Genomic DNA, 20,891 nt, shown 5'->3' on the forward strand with positions numbered 1-20,891 from the left:
CCATGTTCCCTCATGGGAAGATGCACAAGAAAAGGGGTTTTCAGACCTTATCTTACTCCAACATGCCAAACACCACTAATATATATGTTTTTATTCTTTTTACAAGTGTTGAGGGAAAAAGCCCAGAGTTTCAAGAACCTCTGGATTTGAGGTCAAATCCTTTTCAATGGGGAGGGAATAATGCAATCCTACCCCACAAGGGCATTGGATAAAAGACTCCAAGAAGATTGAGCTATAGATGGAAGAGAAGACCTTGTGGTTCTCATGAGCCTTAAGGTAGATTTTGGGCCCGTGGACTAAGTATGAACCCACTTATCTTTGTACATATTAGATTAGGATTTCATTACTTTTGGACCTTGTATTTAGGGCTCCATAATATAAGTAGGATACCCTAGAAATGTAGGATTTTTCAGCCCTTGTATTTTAAGGCACCTAGACTAGTTTTTGTATTAGGGTAGTTTTGCAATTTCACGTGCATTAAGTGAATATATGATGTGTGTGTTGGGAAATAAATTTAGTTGAATTGAGAGAAGCCCGATCGAATTAAATTTTAGAGGTGGAGGTGAGCATTTTCTTGCTGCACCCCATTGTCACATCATACAGTCACACTTTGTGCATGTCCTTCATGTTTTACATGTCTCATGACACCTAAACACACTTAGTGGAGAATCTTGGACTTGATCTTGGATTAGTGGGTTAGACCATAGCTAAAAATTTACTAATCATAATTAGTAAAATTTTGGCTCCAGAATTTAGCTCCACAAATTCAATTTCAAATTCAAGTAAAATTTGAATAGAAATTCAAATTTCCTTCAAATTTTGTGACACTTAAACTATTAATAGAGGTCATGTGTGTATATTTTTTCAAATTTGATCATTGGATAATTACACTTCAAAGTTCATATCTCATTTGAGACATAAAATTTCGTGTTTCTTCTCTCCCTCTCCCTCTATGGTGGTGAGTTTCTTCTTCACTAATCTTCTCCTTGAAGAGACGTCTCCAATTATCTTTCTTCCTTCTCCATTCCGTTGTCATTTATTTTCAAGAAGCAAAGAACTCCATTGATGAAGAAGATCTAAAACCTACAAGCTCCACATGGAGCTACCTCAATAGATTGACATGAAGAGTTTAATATTCTACATTTTGAAGACTTGCTCACCAACTCATGTGGAAAAATTCGTAGATATCCTTTGGAATCTTTGGCGAAGAAGAAATGAATTGAATAAGTATGGGACGAAGTTGTGAAGCCATCAAGTATCTTTGTGCAATTCACTTTCCAAAACCTCCTCCATTGGAAGACCATCCATGGCAGGTGTAAATACAACAACCCTAAACCAGCATCAACACGCAAATTACAGCAGGGCACACCTACACTAGAATACGTAAAGTGCAATGTAGATGCTGCCATTTTTCATGATGCATGTTCCTTTGGAGGTGGCTGCTGCTTGCAAGATTCAACTGGTCACTTCATCAGAGCTAATACCAACTGGTATCAAGGTATTCCCACCCCGCAGGTGGCTGAGTCCTCATCACTTCTTGCAGCCATTTCTTGGGCTTTTGAAATTCATCTCCAAAACATCATTTTCAAAACTGACTGTAAAGCAAATGTGGATGTCTTAGCTCGAAAAATTTCACAAACTCAAAAGCAGGGATAATTCTCAGGTGTTGTGCTAGGAAATTATCACATCTCAGAAACTGCAATAATGTGCAGATTGTCAGTAGACAACCCAATCAAGTTGTTCATTGCTTAGTAAGAGCGTCTAGATCTTTTGCTTGTCAACATGTTTTTGATTTCAGTCCAACTTGTATTGAACCTTATATTCTACATGAAATAACATAAGTTTGTTCCATTAAAAAAAAAAAAATCAGTGTGTTTGACTGTGTGTTACGTCTGCCCAAAATTGATTTAGTTTTACATTTTAACGTAAAAACTTGAAATAGCTGCTTCTCAATTTCACATCAAATACGCACGTCTTTGGGTGTTTGACGCAAAACCAAACCTGAAGAGCTTAATATATTCTACATTCTAAAGAGACAACCTACATTGGTGACTATTAGCTACTGAATATCCTTAGTGAAAACACAAAAAAAAAAAAAATGTTCCCTATAAATTTACAATACAGTTTATACATACAATATTTTTTATTCTGAATTTTAATTATAAAATAATTTATATATTTAAAATATTTATTAATTATAAATTTAAGTATTTTAAAAATAAATATTGTACTAAAACATTAATATTATTACTCTTATCATTTTTTAAATGTAAAACTAATATATGAATTTTTTATTTAATGTATGTTATTTCATTTTAATATATTAAGTATAAAACATATTATTTTGATCTTTGTATTTTTTAAATATTTTGATTTAATTTTTCATAAAAACATTAATATTCTAATAGCTTTTAATTTAAAACAATCGACTAACATAACATTTTTTAAATATAAATAACTAAAATAACACATTTTAAATTTAATATATCAAAATAAAATAATAATAATAATAAACCAAAAGTAACATTAATGTAAAATATAAAAATCTTCAAGTTTCTAATTTTTATGATTTATGGTGATGACTTTTGGAGAAACATAACAGCACACATGGCACCATAACGAAACAATTTCAGTTCCGCTCTTGAGGTCCTCTTTTATTACCAAAACAAAAATAAAACAAAACAAGATAAATCTTGTGGTGTCTAACTAATGACGTTGGAATTGTTTTGTGGTATCGTTCGTGTTGTGTTGTGCTGTGTTTCATCATTCATGGCTTCTTCTACAACTCCCACACTCCCTCTGGCTTTCCCCCAGCGACATCACTCTGTTTCTCACCGTCAAGTTCTCTTCTTCGCCAAATTCAGTAACAAAGTTTCGCTCTCTTCTTCTGTGGCTTCGAAACGGAGTTGTAAATCAAAGTGCTTTTATGCAAAAGTGCAAAACGCACTCAACGAGGAAGCGGTTGAAACTCAGAGTTCGGAGTTGGAGGAGGATACCCAAAGTACCCCTTCTTCCTCCAAACTGGTCCTTGTTGTTGGTGGCTCCGGAGGCGTTGGTAAACACAATTTATCTCACTCTTCGAAGTTGTTTGTCTACAAAAAAAAAATGATTTTATTATATTATTGTATCCTGAAATTTGGTTTCTATACAAATTTCAATGTATTTTAGTTTTTATCTATAGGTCTATAACGATGATCAAGGGAATAACCTGTGTCATATTTCTTTTGGACATTTTGACCCTCAACTAATATAAACCACTGTAGCATAACAAGAGTTACATCTACATACATACATGAGTAATTTCAAGTCCAGAGAGTGCCTTTTTTGCACTAGTATTTATTAAAGGAGAACTATACTTGGACACCTGCCAGTAGACACCTAGTGAGAGAGGAAAAAAAATATAAGTATGATATGTGATAGGAAGATAGAGACAAAAATAAATAAGAGGTGTTGATGAAGTGTTTAACATAAAAGAGTGGTCAAATATCACCATTCTTTATTTAAAGTAATGTGGTTTTGGTTTTGGTGCTGATTTTTTAATTAATTTCTATTCCAGGTGAATGAAAAAAATTCCACAATTAACCAACCAACCAAAAATCATTATTGATATGATTTTTATAGGAATTAGTGTAAAAACATCAAACTTATTATACATGATGGTTTGTTATTTGGAGATAGTGTTAAAATTTAAAACTCTTTTCACTAACAATACTTTCTATACATAGTTACTATAAAAAAAAAAATTGTACTGCCAACTAAATAGAAATCATGACTGACATGAATTTTAAGATGATTCTTATTAAATTTGATAAACTTACCATATATGATAAAATGTGATTGACTAACAATGTAAAATCTGTGTACTTAGTCTTTAAGTGAATGATCTATTTACTCTATTTTTATAGTAACGAAGGTATAAGTATAATTAGTATCAAATTAAAGGGAAATTACAGTAGCTATTTATTATTAATATTATTAGTATGGATGGAGTTGTAAGGGGGAGTGTAACATGATTTTAATTTTTGTATATTTACGTGTTGAGGAGTGCTAGTAACGCTCTCTCTGACATTCTTTTTCTAATAATTCTATTATTGGCTGAAGCATCAAACATCTAAGGATTAATCTGGTTACAAACATATGGGGACTGATGTGGTGACACCCCAATCTTTAGAGGAGGAAATTGAAGGTTTACTCTATAACTAATTTAAATAATGTAATTAAATAAACATGAGTATAGTAGTAACTTCTGTTATTTGTGTATCCTTCCTTCCTTGTGCATTTGTATGCCTTTGGGATCCCCTTTTTAATGTTATTTAGTGCATTCAGATTAGTTCTGTAAAATGTGGAAATGCATACATAATTCATGCCAATAATTTGCTTGGGGCAGTTTGTGAAGCATTTGTTCCCTTACTATTCAGGGCAGCTGGTAGTAGCATCACTGCTTCAGCAGAATATTAAGTCACGGTTGATACTTAGGAATCCTGAGAAAGCCACAGAATTGTTTGGTGAACAAGATAAGGAGAAACTGCAGGTACTCTTTAATGAGTAGTCCCTCTGAGGAGCAACAAACTTTGTGTTTTAATTTGATTTCATTCATTTTTTATTTATTTTCTAGTTATATAGAGCTTCTGAACATGACAGGTATTCAAAGGAGACACAAGGAAGCAGGAAGATTTGGATCCATCAATATTTGAGGTAAGCTATATAGAAGATTTTACAGAATAATACTTGATTGATCTGAATTATTATCATTTTGATGAGTCATTTCATTCAAAAATGAAAATGTAGGAAATAATTTTATTTCTTGTTTTCCTTGCTTTTTATTTACTTGCTTTATAGGGTGTCACACACGTGATTTGCTGCACAGGAACAACAGCTTTTCCTTCAAGGCGGTGGGATGATGATAATACACCAGAAAGGGTTGGTAAGAATCGTGTCAAACATATATTGCAGCATTTGAGTTATAACTAGAATGAAATAGATTAGTGAGGTGAAGATTCAAGTGTGGAAAATGTAAGCATAACAGTAATGCCTTTTATTCAAAGTTGCCTACAGCATAAAATTCATCTACATTTCAAGCACTTGTCAATATTTTGATTTTGATTTTGATTTTGACTAAAATTATTTAATTTGAAGATTGGGTGGGACTAAAGAATCTAGTATCTGCATTGCCTTCCTCAGTGAAGAGAGTTGTTCTTGTGTCATCAATAGGTGTGACCAAGTTCAATGAATTGCCATGGAGGTAAGCATGCCTCTATTTCGTTCCTAATTGACAAAGTTGCCTGTGATTTTTGTAGTATCGTCAGTTGGCATGCAAGAAAGCAGAATTTCTTTTACTGGTAATTCAGAACAGGGCCCTTCTAAAATTCTAATGAGAAATTAATTTAAACTTCAAAACATCAGTTTGGCCTGTCCATGATGGGTTATAAAGACTTCTTCTTTTGTTTTCAAATTCAAATGTAAGACAAAATCAAAGTTAACTACAGTTTTGAAATTAACTGAATTTTACCTGTCTGCATTACCTTCCTGCTTATTAAGAAGATAGCCTTATCATACATCAGGTCATGTTGGCTTTTCTCCTACTGAAATCAAAAGGGGTTTTGTTCATGTAAGAAGACCAATAGAGGCTTCAATGGAAATGTGTATAAAATGGAATATAGCCAAACTTTTGAGCGTTCCTTATTCCAAGATTAGGCTATCCATAAGCCTTGGCAAGGCTTACATTGGTACTTGTAGAGGACTTATCAATGATGGATTACTGGTAATTAGTAAGACTTGAAACCTAGGCCTTTTGTTTATGCTGTCCGGTCAGTTGAGCCAACCCTCATCGATGAAAATTGAGTTTTTTTATAGAGCCAAATAGCATTGATTACTATATGCATCCACTCTCACCTAGCGAGATAAGGCTCAGTTGTTGCTGCATACATTGAAAAAATGATAATCCTTAATTCTTCGTCTGCATGATTTGCCTTGCACAGTTAGCAAGAGTCCAAAGTCCAAACTGCGAGATGTCACTAATACGTATTATACTCACTGCATTTTCATTTTAAATTCCCATTCATGATCTTCATTAGTACCCTTAACTACATTAAAATGCCTTTTATTTGTTTTTGGGTAAATATGTTCATTAGGCTATAAATTCCAGGTGATCAATGAAATAATTATTCAATGACACACTGTGTTGATTATGTTTCAATTTTTTTCTCATTGACCTGCTAATGCTATTTTTTCATGTAGCATTATGAACCTATTTGGTGTCCTGAAGTATAAGAAGATGGGGGAGGATTTTCTTAGGAATTCTGGCCTTCCATTTACCATAATCAGGTATGGCGAAAATTTTGCATATTTCATACTTGATGTTACTTGACGAACAAATAGGTGGAGGACTTTAAACTTGGATTATGTGTCTTAAAATTTTGAAGTCCCCTCATATGGCATATTTAAATGCATTTTAGACCTGGAAGGTTGACAGATGGGCCATACACATCTTATGATCTAAATACTTTACTCAAAGCAACAGCTGGACAACGACGAGCAGTCCTTATAGGTCAAGGTATCTGATTAATGCTCATTTATAACTATGGCACAATGCAAGCATTTTTTTTCTTCTTTTTGTTGTTAGTTTCCTAAGCCTTATTCACATGAATCAATTACCAAGCTATACCTGCTGTATGTGTGAATATAGTCTAGCAAACTAATTATGTGAGTTGCTAGCAACATAGCTTGTTTGAAAGACAGAAGAAGAAATCAGGTTTCCACCACTTTTTGTCTAATGAAGCAGGAGCTTGGGCTCTAGTTGAATTACCCTTAGCTAGATGTATAACTGTGATGGTTTTGGCACTAATGTTTTCAACTGGCTATACTTTTAAGATATATATTAAGACCAGTAACTGCTGCTACGTGAGCCTATAAAATGGGTTTCCAATGCTGGTGGCATAAAACGATTTCTTTCTAGTGCTTTTACAGCTGTAACAGTTTCATTGTTTAACTTACCGACCAACCTTTACTGCCTTGAGCCTAATAATAATTCTGATTGAATTGCTGAGTGTTTGGAGTTGAGTACATAGGATTGTCAGTTCATATCCTCGCCGTTTGTCGCATTTGTAGGGGGGTTTATCATAATTCCATAACCCTATACATGTTTGCAGTGGGATTACATAGGACATGACATCAAAACCAATTAACCGAATGATAGGTAACCCCCATAGTTCGTTACATAGTATAATAATTAGAGAGTTAGTTAGTTGGGGGTTGAGAAAGAGAAACAAGGCATGTTTCCTATAAATAAGAAAAGGGGTTTAGAGGGAGATTTTATCTTGTGATTTGAGAGGGAATTCAGATTGTGATGGGAGAGTCGATGCCTCTCAAAAGTCCTGATAATCATTTTGTACTCTTTTCTGTTAATAGAAGCTGAATTTCTATAATTCTGATCCAGATCCTACCACAGAAACAATCTAACTCTTCAATCTAGCAACTCATGTATCATGTTTAATTTTGATTGGGAGATATAAGGTGGGTTGGATGATTAAGGTGGAAGGGAAGAGGGAAAAGGTCGCGGGTTCAATCTCCTCTGCTAATAAAAACTAACAATTAACAATTGCCGATATAAAATGTTTAATTTTGATTGCAAAGACGGACTTACAACCTATGGCATGTATGTATATCTTTGTCAAATGAAATGAAACTAAATGCTAGACATTATTTTTATCCAGAGCCATCATTTTTTCCTGCATAGACTTCTGTACACATCTTGTGTGAAATACTAAAATCCTCGGAGACAAACCTTGGAACCTTGACAGAATCTAAAAGCAATGTTTCAATGGGAGGAAGAGGATAAACCATCATATGACAAAGGAGGTAGCTGGGTAGATGCAAGATAGTTTACCTAGACACCATTGAGGCATCAGGAGTAGGATTTGATTTGTTGGAGAGCTAAGAACTGGAATCAAAGGGAGGGACTATCAGTGTCAGTGGTGAAGCTAATGGAGGATCAAGTGCTGTTAGTTGAACTGTTGCACATTGTTGGTTTGTAAACTGAGGGGAACTTACCCTTCAATTGAGAAACAGAACTCAAACGAGAAGTAAATTCCTCAGCAAAGCTAAAGCTAAATGAGGATGACTTAAATGCCAATGTAGCCGAGTAGCATACAAAGAACCAATATGTCTATCATGTGTTCAAGCTCATATAGTATTGAGATCTCTCATTGGCTAGAGGTATGACTAATGTAGTCCTTATAAGGCTTGGGTAGTCTTCACCTTAGTATCTTACAAGCTGATTTTGAGTTATGTCTTAAATCCCAAATTCTAAGTTGTGGTATTAGAGCCTATTTTAGATCTGTTATTGGGCCACTGTATTTGTCTACGCTCTAGATATCTATTCCTAGGCATGAGAGGATGTTGTTATTGAGTCACCCGCATTTGTCAACGCTCTAGATCTCTAGTCTTGGGCATAAGGAAGTGTGTTGAGATTCCAATTGACTAGAAATATGATTAATGTGGACTTATAAGGCTTGGATAGTTTGCACTATACAAGTTGATTTTGTGAGGTTGAGTTAGACCATAAATCTAAATTCTAAGATAAAATGTGCATCGTTAGATTCCATCTTAAAATCAATTGGCATTAAGTGAAGTAGTTCAACAGATATATAAGGTGCACCTTGAGAGTTGAGGCAAGTGATGTGAAAATTCCTAACATGCTCATTGTTCACAACCATTAAGGATGATCTTTGTCAGCAGGTAGTTTTCAACAATAGCAGGCAGGAGTGGTCTTGCCTATGGACAATGCATTGACATGATAGTTTTTGGTAGGCACCCTATCATAACAAGGAATCCAGTAAGGGAAAAGGGAAAAGTAGCACAGAGGATTCAACTGCAGGCTATGGATATCAGTCATAGGATGTGAGTTCGCTTGTATTTTGGTGAACAGAAAACAAGCTGTTATTGCTTATACTCTAACAATTAGTATAATCTAACACCTCATGGAATATGTACCCACTAATTATATGGGAAGTTAGGCAAATAATGCTTGTGTGAATAGGGTTTTCTTTTTGGATGCTTGTGTTTCATCCCTACATGTGACATAAATATAGAAAGTTAATGTACCTTATTTGTGTCTTCCCTTAGCAGTTTAGTTACTTAAACATGAATATGACTCATTTGTATTTTTTCAGAGTATTTTTGTTTGAAGTTTTAGAAATTTGGCAATGGGGTTTCAGGAGATAAACTAGTGGGAGAGGCCAGCAGAATAGTGGTTGCTGAAGCTTGCGTGCAGGCACTAGATCTTGAAGTCACTGAAAACCAAGTATATGAAGTTAACTCTGTTGAGGTAAAGTTTCAGTGGTAATTTTTGGTATTAGATATATACAATGACACATTGATTTGATGTGTTAGTGTGTCAGATCATACTGACATGGTAGAATCTCCTCCGTGTTTTTGAATGTGTGCTTTTGAATGTTATGTGAATGTTGATAGCTGAAAAGAACGGATAGTTGATGGCTAATGCCTCTACTTTTTGGATTTTCAGCCATCAAGCAGTGATATGTCACGTAAAAGAAATTAATTTCTTTTGGCGGCAGTGACATATTTTTCAAAACAATTAGAAGTAAATATAAGATATAGTAATTTATATAAAGTTTAATAGCTATACATTGTCAGTGTAAAAACTTACACTGTCAACAATTAAAAATTATTGTTAATATAGAAAATCAGCAAACATACTATAAACAGTTTAAAAAAAAAAAAAATCGGCAAAGATAATATATTAGAATAATAGGAAAGGTACCAGTGGTACAATTACATGAGCAAAAGCGCAACCACTGGTTAATGAATATTTATATCTTGTCTGATACAAATATTTAATTTTATAACCAATAGCTATCTATACCCACCGGTTTGTAATTGAATTTGAATGATAATTTACTATAAGTAATGATTTGGGATGGAATGATACTATAAGATTGTTTTACATTATTATTATTGCCTATTTTCTCATTTATATATCCAATAGTTATTCATAAAACGGGTTTCAAAATTTCAATTAGAACATAGTAGCACATATTAATGATTTTTGTTTAGGACTGAATGACTGTTAGGACTCATATAAGTCACGCATTTTAGTTTAGTGAGATGATATATTTTTTTGTGAATTGGTTACATTAGTGAGATGATATTCAATGTCTTGTAATAAAAACAATTTTGTGCAATTTTTTATATTTATTTACTGTTATTGATGCACAAGCATGCTTCACCTAGTTTTGTTACTTTTAGTAGCTTTAAATTAAATAATAGCACTATAACTTGTCTAAAAGTATTATAGAGGACAATGCTAGTAATCTTGTTACTTCATAATTTAATGGCTTAATTACATTTTTTTTATTCTTTTATTATCATCAGTTTTTTGAATTTGGTTCCTCATTATTCTTTGCTAATTTGATCCTTCCCAATTTTAATTGTACAATTTTAGTCTATCCGTTAATTTGCCATCCAATATTTAATAGAAATACTAATGTTGCATAAAAGTGCTCATATGAACGTGCTAATGTGGATGTGGTGTAATGTCACATAAGCATATCCGTTAATCTTGGAAGTTAAGTTAAAAATTGAACTAAAGTTGCAAAAATAAAATAATGGGGATCGAATTAGCGGAAAAAGGAGAGAGGAGAGGATCATGTTTAAGAAATAATAATAGTAAAGTGACCAAAAGTACAATTAATTTTAATTTATATCATACATGTTAGTATTTATCTATTTTCCCAAAATTACTGGTAGATATAATATTTTAAAATTCTTAATTATTTGATACTGTTAAGTTTGTGTTTCATATTTAATCAAATGCTGGAAAGTATTTAAAAAAGTTGTTTATATGTGTATATATATTCCTTACTCTATAAAAAAAAAAAAAAAATCCTTACTCCAATCTTTATGTATATTCTTGATGCTTAAATACATATATTAGATGTGCAATTAACTAAAAGTGCAATGATGGTAAAGACACCAATAGTGCAATTAACTAAAAGTGCAATGATGGTAAAGACACCAATAGTGCAATTAAGTTTAATTTAAATGGTACATTTTACTATTTAACAATTTTCCCAATATTCATGAAGATATAATTTTTTAAAATGCTTATATATTTGTTACTGCTAAGTTTGTGCTTCATATTTATTGTTAATCAAATGCTGGAAAATATTTAAATTAGTTGTTTATATATGTATATACGCTCCTTACTCCATTTATGCATATTGTTGATGCTAATTTGCATATATTTTAGGGGGAAGGTCCTGGAAATGAAGCTAAGAAGTGGCAAGAATTATTCGAGGCTGCAAACTCCCGCTAATTGGACTACCAATGAACTTTTATAGCATTTCAAGCCATGTGTGCCAATTACTCCCCAATATACCAAACACACTAAAGAAAACATGTCTAAAGGAGGAAAAGAAGAAGAAAAAAGAGTAAGTCTAAAGTAAGAAATCAGCCAAAAAAAGAAAGAAATGTTGGATCATTTTGCTTTCTTACTATTATAAATATTTTTGGCAATGTTATTTGATACGAATTAGTTGATAAATTAGAAAAATAATGGTATACATATTTGGTTTAGAAAAGAAATAAGAAAGAAAGGAAAAGGCCATAAAGAGAAATTAAAGCAAACATGTAAAGGTAAGACGATTTTTTAGATTGTTTGTTAAGAAAGAAAATAATATATAAGATTAAAATTGATTGATTATACAACTTTGACTAAAGGAAGATTTCAATTTCTAGAAACTTGTTTTAATTCATAAATGGATCATTACAAGTTGTACGTCTTTCTAACATCCCCTTGAGTGATAAAGTCCTTAGATTGTTTTATGTACACATTCTTGAGAAGATTCCCATTAAGGAGAGCAATCTTGACATTCATAATCAAGGTATTCTACCCTAGCAAGCAAGATTTGAATTGACTTAAGCATCACAAATGGGGAAAAGGTTGAGAGTTGTATTAGTCCTTACCACCATTCAAAAGTTGTCAAATTACTTTTTCTCAAAATACACAATAGAATTACGATTCCGTTGCACTAGGAAGGTGCAAAAAATGTTATACAATCAAATTGTGGTTCCATTGTATATTTTTGCACCCCCACTAGTGTAATGGAATTGTGATTCTGTTGTGTAAAGAGGATAGGTAAATACATGTTAGAAGTATAATTCCTTTCTAAATGTATATAACTGAGTTTTACTTCTGTCGTGTATATTTTTTTAGGATAAAAAATGAGCAATGGAATACATTGTGCAACATAATCGTACTTTTGTTGTACATTTTTTTATATGTACAACAGAAGCATGATTTCGTTTTACACTATACAACAAAACCAAGATTTCATTGTACATGTTTTTAATAGTTTGACAGATATAACTTATGTATTAAATCAAATTTCATATAAATGTTCACTACGTATTGAGGTACACATTCATAAAATTAATTGGATACTCATTCAATGTTTGCTATGAACAAATGTCTATTACGTATTTCAATCTTTAGAAAAGTCTACTACACAGTGAGATCCTCTGATTGACTGAAATTGTATTGAGTTTAAAGCTTACATGTGTCGACTATAAGGTCTTTGCCATGAATATGCTTCGAGTGTGCAATGTATTCTCCATTGTGGTGCAACAGGAAACAAGAAACAATTACCTTCAACCAATCAATCTTATATCTCATTTATTGTTAAAAGATAAGTAAATAAAACATTTATCATTATCTTTATGGGATACTATTATTTTCTCTCAAATTATTTACCTTTTTGCTTTGCATCTTACAACTTTGAGCATGGACATTCTTGTTAATAAACTCCCCAGCAATATTTGCCAATATCAAGAAAGCAATCAATGACCATTATCATAACAGTATTGTATAAAAGTTGAAAATATATTTTTGAGAATTCTAATATACATCCCAAATTTCAAAGTACAAAATGAAAAAAGAAAAAAATTGGTAGTGTTTAAATAAACTTCACCTTAAACACTTAAAATAAAACAAAATAAATTCAATGAATATTTTCACATAAGTTAAAATTAACTTAAAGACTATAATCTACATAATTTTTTTATTTAACTTCTTTAAAAATTGAATGTATAAGTTAATTTTAAATAATTTGAAAACTTCAATTTATTTTATCTTTTTATTTTCTTCTCTTATATATAAGTATGTACTTACAAACAAGTTTAGTTAAACCAAACCATGGTTGTTTTGAGAGTAAAGAGTACATTTCAATTTTCCCATCCCATACATTTAGTGCATGTTTGAATTAAAATTTCAAATTAAATTTAGGTCAAAGTTAAGTTTGAAAAAGCATCACAAATCTTATTTCTTCCAAATTGAGTTTCTAAGCAAAAATTTGTCCTCAAACTTACTTTTAAAGGTTAATCAAATATGATTTTAAATCGATTTTATTCTCAAACGTACTTTTGGAATCCTTACACAAAAATCCAAACACACCTTTAATCATTGTGAAGTATCTATGAAATCACTTCCCCAGCAATTTGAGAACATCAATGAAGTGCATAAACCAAATTAAGTGCCAAAGCACATTCTTTTACCCTATTAGGCGATAATCGTACCCTCTAAATGACTAAATTAATGAAATGTTGTCTGTTAGTTAAAGTAAAAAAAAAAAGACAATTAATTAAGGGAATAACCAAAGGTGTGAAAAAGAAAAAAGAAAAAGAAATTAGGTAATTAATAAATCACAAGTAAGGAGGTTGCACAATTTTTTTTGCTACCCTGCTTGTATAATTTATAGCCCACCTGTTTCACGTTTTTAGGGAAATACAATGACGTCGTTGTAAAGTTTCATAGTCAGTTTGGGTAGATTTTTATTTGATGTTAATTTTATGATGCCTAGAATTAATTTTAAAAAGAGAAACTTTATTTTTTTTATTAAAAAAATTAATTCTCAAAATATCAATTTATTGAAAGATAATATTAAAATCTAAGACAAAATTACACTGCATCATTAAACATGGTCTCTCTCATTAGTATGATTTTGTTACCATATACACCTTTATTTTTTAATTAGTATAAGTGTGTTAATAAGTTATAAATATAATTAATCTTAAAGCTATACACGGTATAACTTGTTAACTTATTTATTTTAAAAATTAAATAGATGTATATATTAACAAATGTTTGTAAAGTTTATTAACATACACTATTTATTTTTTAGATAGAATACATTAGCAAACTATAACTTGGATTAATCTTAAAATACAGGTGTTACTTGCTAAATTTTCTCTGCACCATTAAAAATATATAGTAATACACGCACCATAAATTTTCTCTGTCTTATAAAAAAAAATACTCTCCTGTGAGTACTAGTAACTCAATTATGCATCTATATATATTGGTTCAAAGAGTGAGTGAACTTATATGCATAGTGCTTGATACTTAAACAATGAGTGAAAATATGGGGGGGAGAAACATAGAGAAAATGGAAGAAATCCCACTATTTAGTGAGAAAATGAAATTGGCTCAAAAAGCAGCTAGCCAAGGAAAATGGATGGGAAGACTTCAAGGAAACAATGAAGGAAGACAAGGAAAACCTGCTCAAGGTTTTTGACTTGTTTGAGAACAATTCCATCCATGTTGCAACTCGCTCCAACAACCCACAACTCCTCAAAGAGTTGATAAAGTTAATGCCTAGAGAAGAAAGATTGCAAGCTATGTGCAAGAAAAATCGTGAAGGGAACACTATTTTGCATGAGGTTGTCTTTTGTGAAGATGTGAAAATGGCAAATGTTGTGTTTGAGATTGAAGAGGAGTTGTTGCAACAACAATCATCACAACTAGAGGAAAAAAAGCCATTGCTAGAGAGATAAAAAAAAAAAAAAAACAAACGAGGTGAAACTCCTCTTTTCACTGCTGCAATGCATGGAAAGCTGAAGATGCTCGAGCATATGGCCAACCATGTTGTCACGCATAATGTGGGAGATATTAAAGAGCATTTACACCGATTTTACAAATATTCTGCTCTTCATGCAAGTGTCATAGGACAACATTTGGGTATGTCTTTTCATTTCACTCTTTGACTACCTGTGTTAATTAGTAGTACATTTTTATTATTGACTAAAACTCATTGTGATTGATTATGTAATATGTATTTAAGTTTTTTTTTAAACTTAAAATAAGAGAATTAATAACACTTAATTATCTTGTTAAAAAATAATCCTTAATTATTATCTTGTTAAAAAATAATCCTTAATTATGTGTCATACATGTAAATATGAATTGAGATCATAAATTAGATGGGGGTCTAAAATTACCTAATAATTTCTTATAGTTATAAGCCAATGTGATAGAAAGTGTCATTTATTGTGATTTATTTTCAAGTCTTTGTCTCATGCTTCAAGTCAAGCACCTCCTTTTCTATCAATATTGATCTTTTGCTTATAATAAAAAGACTTAAATGTAATTTTGGTCCATTTATTTTTTAAAATTCACAATTTTGATCATCTTATTTTAAAATAGAGACATTTAGTCCCATACTTTTATAAAATGTACAATTTTGATTATTGCCTCAAACTCAAAGTATTGACTACTAAGAAATTAACATTAACTATAACATAGATTAAGAAAATTAACTTGTTTCACATCACTAAATTTGATTCACATCACTTTTTATTTTTGATGAATATCACATCAACTTAATTTCTTACCAATAAACACTTTTTAAATTTGATGAAAGATTAAAATTGTGAATTTTATAAAACTTGAGGATTAAATGTTTTTATTTTAAAATAGAAGGATATAAATTGAGGAATTTAATATGAGTATTAAATGTCTCTATTTTAAAATAGAAGAATTAAAATTACATATTTTAAAAAATAGGGGGACTAAAATTATATTTAACCCTAAAAAAATTGTGCAATTTTTTTTATGTGTATGCGATTTATAATATGTGTTGCTTCAAGTAGGTGGAACTTATATCACTCATATCGGGAGTATAATACCCATATACATTAATCAATATTGTTAAAAAAAGATTATTATTTGGGTGTCTCGTAATATCGTAAGAGATTTTTTTATTTTGTTTAATTATTAGAAAGGAGGATCTTATAGAAATTAAAAAAGCTAAATGATCGATGATTTGAAGCCATAGATCGATCTTAATTGCTATCAAATAAGAAGATCTTCATGGATTATATTAAATTTGTTACTTTCTTTTTTACGTGGCGATTCAAAGTCAATGATCGTGGAGCATTGAATTTGGTTCTAGATGTTGCAATTTGGCTAGTGATGAGAATAGATAAAGAACTTGCTGTGCAAAGGGATGAGAAAGATTTAACATGTCTTCAACTACTTTCCAAAATGCCACAAGTATTTCGAAGCCACACTAGCATGGGACCAGTGAAGAGTCTCATATATCTCGGTATTTTCTCTACATCTATTTTTAACTTTTAGAATAATAATAGAGTTAATACAATTAATTGAAATTTTATTTGATTTGCAAAAGTGAAGAGGGTGAGGATCTACAACCTCGACACTAGATCTTATGATCCTTTCGTTGAGCTCTACGAGGTCAAGAGAAAGTGATTTGGGTCTTGCAGTGTTTATTTCCACAACTTGGGTTGTGGATTCTTTTATTTTGCACATTGAATTGAAGTACGGGCTTTAACATTGGCATCCCCTCAATCCTATTTAAACCCCCTCAAAAACTGGTATTTTATATGTTGAGTTGTTGACAAAAATGTCTCACAATAGAAACAATTTGTTCCTTTAAAGAATCAGTAACATTAAAACTTTTATTTTTTGTATTAACCAGTAACACATCTTTAACAAATCACATACTCTAACTAAATAACCATAATCTGACAACCATAAACCATTACACATGCTGGCAAATTTTCCCATCTGGGGTTCTTTTACAAAATATTTCCCCAGATGGGGTTCTTTTCAAAAATTTAACAAGGGGGGGTTGTTTTGTTACGTAAAATGCATGGAAATATAGCAAACCGCCATTGGCAATGGCGGTTTGCTGACCATCTCCCACGTGGCAAGGAAAACGCCAGTGGTGATGGCGAGTTCTACGACAGCTGCAAATTGCCTCTCCTTCTGGCGATTCCGTGCACAGGTGAGCAAACCGCCAGTCAAACTGGCGGTTTTGCTTTTGCAGCCCTAGGTTCCAGCTTTTTTGAGGTTCCAGCTTTTGCAGAGCTTTTGCAGGGGTACGTTTTTTCAGGTAGGGAGTTGCAACTGCCATTGGCAACTTGAGGGCAAGTTGCAACTCCCACCAGCGATTTAGGGAAGAAGAAATAGCCAGTGCTGGTAGCGATTTAAGTGCTATATAAACTCAAATTCTCAGTTCTTATCTCAAGGCTGCGTGCTCAAATTTTAGTTTTTAAATTTGTTGCTTATTTATCTCAACGCTGCGTGCTCAAATTTCATTGCTTCTTCAACGTTGCTATAATCAGATTTAAGGGCGTCAAATTCATTTTAAAATTGTGAGTGTCTAAGAATTCCGCATAAAATTTTGTATTTACTTGTTCAGTTTTAAATATTTGAATGAGACTATAATTTGTGTTATAATTTTGTGAAAGTAATTTTTTTTATTATGAATAATTAATTATATTATATATAGAAAATTAGGTTATATTTTAACAGAGAATGCATTCCTATTGATCATATCATAAAGAAGCTCCTTAACACTCTAATTATAGATGATTGTAAGAAAACCTTTTAGTGTGTGCTTGATTTAAGGCGATGAATTAAACTTGAAATTGATTTCAGATGAAAAGAGATGAAAGTGGTAAGGTGAAGCATTTGATAGGAGTGTATTAAGTATGAAAGTTTTAGAAAATGATGGGTGCCTCCATGGGCAAACAAAACTTTCGCAAAATGATATAAATTGGGGTAAAAATAAAGGTACTGGGACAAGCAAATATAAGTAATTTTTTAAAGTAATTATTTTAAAGTAATCTCGATACAAACTAAAGTTTTGTATTTGCTTGTTCAGTTTTAAATATTTGAATGAGGCTATAATTTTTTTATTTGTTAGTTTCCAGTAAAATAATTTGTATGCTAATTTTTTTTAAGTAATTTTTTATTAAAAGTAAATTTCAGCTTTGAAGTAAATTTTTTTTTTAGTTCTTATTTTGCAGTAAAATAATTTGTATGATAATTTTTGTAAGTAATTTTTAATTAAAACTACATTTCAGCTTAAATTTTTTTTTTAAGTAATTATTTTTATTTCTTAGTTTGCAGTAAACTAATTTGTATTGTAATTTTTTTAAGTAATTTATAATTAAAAGTAGATTTCAGCTTTGAAGTAATTTTTTTAAGTAATTTTTTTATTTCTTAGTTTACACTAAAATAATTTGTATTATAATCTTTTGAAAGTAATTTTTAATATAAACTAGCTTTCAGCTTTGAAGTAATTATTTTTAAGTAATTTTTTTTATTTCTTAGTTTGCACTAAAATAATTTGTATTATAATTTTTTGAAATTAATTTTTAATTTAAACTAGCTTTCAGCTTTGAAGTAATTATTTTTAAGTAATTTTTTTTATTTCTTAGTTTGCACTAAAATAATTTGTATTATAATTTTTTGAAATTAATTTTTAATTTAAACTAGCTTTCAGCTTTTAAGTAATTTTTTTTATTTCTTAGTTTGCACTAAAATAATTTGTATTATAATTTTTTGAAAGTAATTTTTAATTTAAACTAGCTTTCAGCTTTTAAGTAATTTTTTTTATTTCTTAGTTGGCACTAAAATAATTTGTATTATAATTATTTGAAAGTAATTTTTAATTTAAACTAGCTTTCAGCTTTCAAGTAATTTTTTTAAGTAATTTTTTTTATTTCTTAGTTTGCACTAAAATATTTTTTTTTATTCCTTCCATTGACTATTTTGAATTTATTATGAATAATTAATTAAAATATTGTTTTTGTAGGTACACGATGAATTCGGTTATAACAGTGTTGTATTTCAATGGAAGGGTATATGAAGATAATGATGGTGTAATATTTGAAGGCAGTAAAAAAGCGATTCAGATTAAACGTGGAATTAGTTTCAATGCTTTGAAGAAAAAAATTGGAGACAAGGTAAAGTTACAAAATAATGAAATTATTTCTGCTATCAGTTGTAGATTTTTAGTGTCAGGAAAATATATTGCCTTGCAAATTTGCGATGACGAAGACGTTGAAACGATGCTGGAAAGTTTTAAACAACAACAAGAAATGTCAGTTCTAGAATTGTACATAGAAAAGAATGTGGCTGGTGGTTCAATGTTTCATTCTGCAAATTCCCTTACATCATGTGGAAATTATGTATCTAATGATTACACACAACCGCCAACAAATATGAGCAATTTAAATCTTGACGAAGATGATGATCATGATGATGATGATTATCTTGTGTCTAACTCATACGTTGAAGAGTCGTTAGACGAAGATGACAGTGTTGACGGTATATCAGATACAGACAATGAAGTCCCCGAGATGATTCCACCAGTAAGAATTGTTCACCCAGCAGAAGGTATGATTTCCTCTTAAAAAATACTTCAGTCAATATATTTATTATTTCACGACAATTGTATTTAATGCCAAATAAGTATGATTTGAATTTTTTTTGGACTATAAGGTGTACAAGGAATTCAGAATCCATTTTGGAATGATGCTTTGCATTATAATAATATCAACTGGAGTCATCCTGATGAGGAGGACATTTGTGGTTTGGAGATGCCATCCACTTTTAATGTTGGCCAAGAATTATATGTTGGCATGGAATTTGATAGTAAAGATGCGGTCAAGAATGCGGTCAAACAATATGTTATGAGGGTGCATCAAAGTTTCAAAGTGGTTGAAAGCAAATGGGACAAGTATGTGGTTTGTTGCTTGAATAGAAATGCAGATTGTCCTTGCCCTTTCTACATGAGGTCAATCCTATCTAAAAAGACTGATTCATGGAAAGTCACTCAATGGGGTGGACCACACACATGTCTCAATATGACCATGACCCAAGATCACGAGAAACTTGATTCAGATTTAATTGCGACTTGTGTAGTAGGTACGTATTTTATGTTCATATTATGTTATTGTTTAGCCTTAATTGTCATTTAAATTTTGTTATTCTATTGACAGGCATGATCAGAGAAGATCCATCGATAAAAATTTCATTGATTCAAGAGAGGATTAACAGTCAATTTGCGTACAAGGTGTCGTACAAAAAAGCTTGGTTGGCGAAACAAAAAGCCATTGCTATTGAATATGGTGATTGGGATGAGTCATATGCGAAACTTTCGTCGTGGCTAACACACATGCAAAATCATTCTCCTGGATCGTATTTTCAAATACTACATGACGATTTTATCGTTGGAAATACGGTTAGTCGCGAACACCGCCAATTTCATAGAGTTTTCTGGACATTTGGGCAATGTAAAGAGGCTTTCAAGTACTGTAAGCCAATCATACAAGTTGACGGCACACATTTGTACGGCAAATACCGTGGGACCCTCTTAATGGCCACATCCCAAGATGGAAATGGTGGTGTCCTTCCTCTAGCATTCGCGGTGGTGGAAGGTGAGACGTTGACAGCGTGGTCATGATTTTTGGCACACTTGCGTGAACATGTCACAGATAAAAATGGTATTTGTCTGATATCTGATCGACACGCAAGTATAAAGTCCGCTGTCGCTAACGAAGCACTTGGCTGGCAACCTCCCCACGGTTATCATGTCTACTGCGTGCGACACATAGCAAGCAACTTCAATCGAAAATTCAATAATGCAAAACAAAAAGAAATGTTGAAGAAATTGGGTAAAATTTCATATTTGATGGCCACGTTTATTTTACTTTCATTTATACTTTAAATTGTTATTCATAACTAATTTTATGCAGCCTACACTCCTTGCAAGCACATTTTT

At 31.5% G+C, this 20,891-nt stretch overlaps 1 protein-coding gene across 1 annotated transcript; it reads left to right on the forward strand.

Annotated features, from left to right (window-relative positions):
- Positions 1 to 2,605: 2,605 nt before the first annotated feature.
- On the forward strand, positions 2,606 to 11,724 carry LOC100804322 (uncharacterized protein At2g37660, chloroplastic). Its single transcript, XM_003520960.5, has 9 exons — positions 2,606 to 3,055; positions 4,419 to 4,531; positions 4,642 to 4,695; positions 4,840 to 4,924; positions 5,137 to 5,242; positions 6,238 to 6,324; positions 6,456 to 6,553; positions 9,216 to 9,325; positions 11,270 to 11,724. Exons 1-9 carry the CDS (start codon positions 2,710 to 2,712, stop codon positions 11,333 to 11,335), a joined length of 1,065 nt encoding a protein of 354 aa, XP_003521008.2. The 5' UTR covers positions 2,606 to 2,709; the 3' UTR covers positions 11,336 to 11,724.
- Positions 11,725 to 20,891: the final 9,167 nt, after the last annotated feature.

Source organism: Glycine max, chromosome 3 (genome assembly GCF_000004515.6).
Source record: "Glycine max cultivar Williams 82 chromosome 3, Glycine_max_v4.0, whole genome shotgun sequence".
NCBI lineage: Eukaryota > Viridiplantae > Streptophyta > Magnoliopsida > Fabales > Fabaceae > Glycine > Glycine max.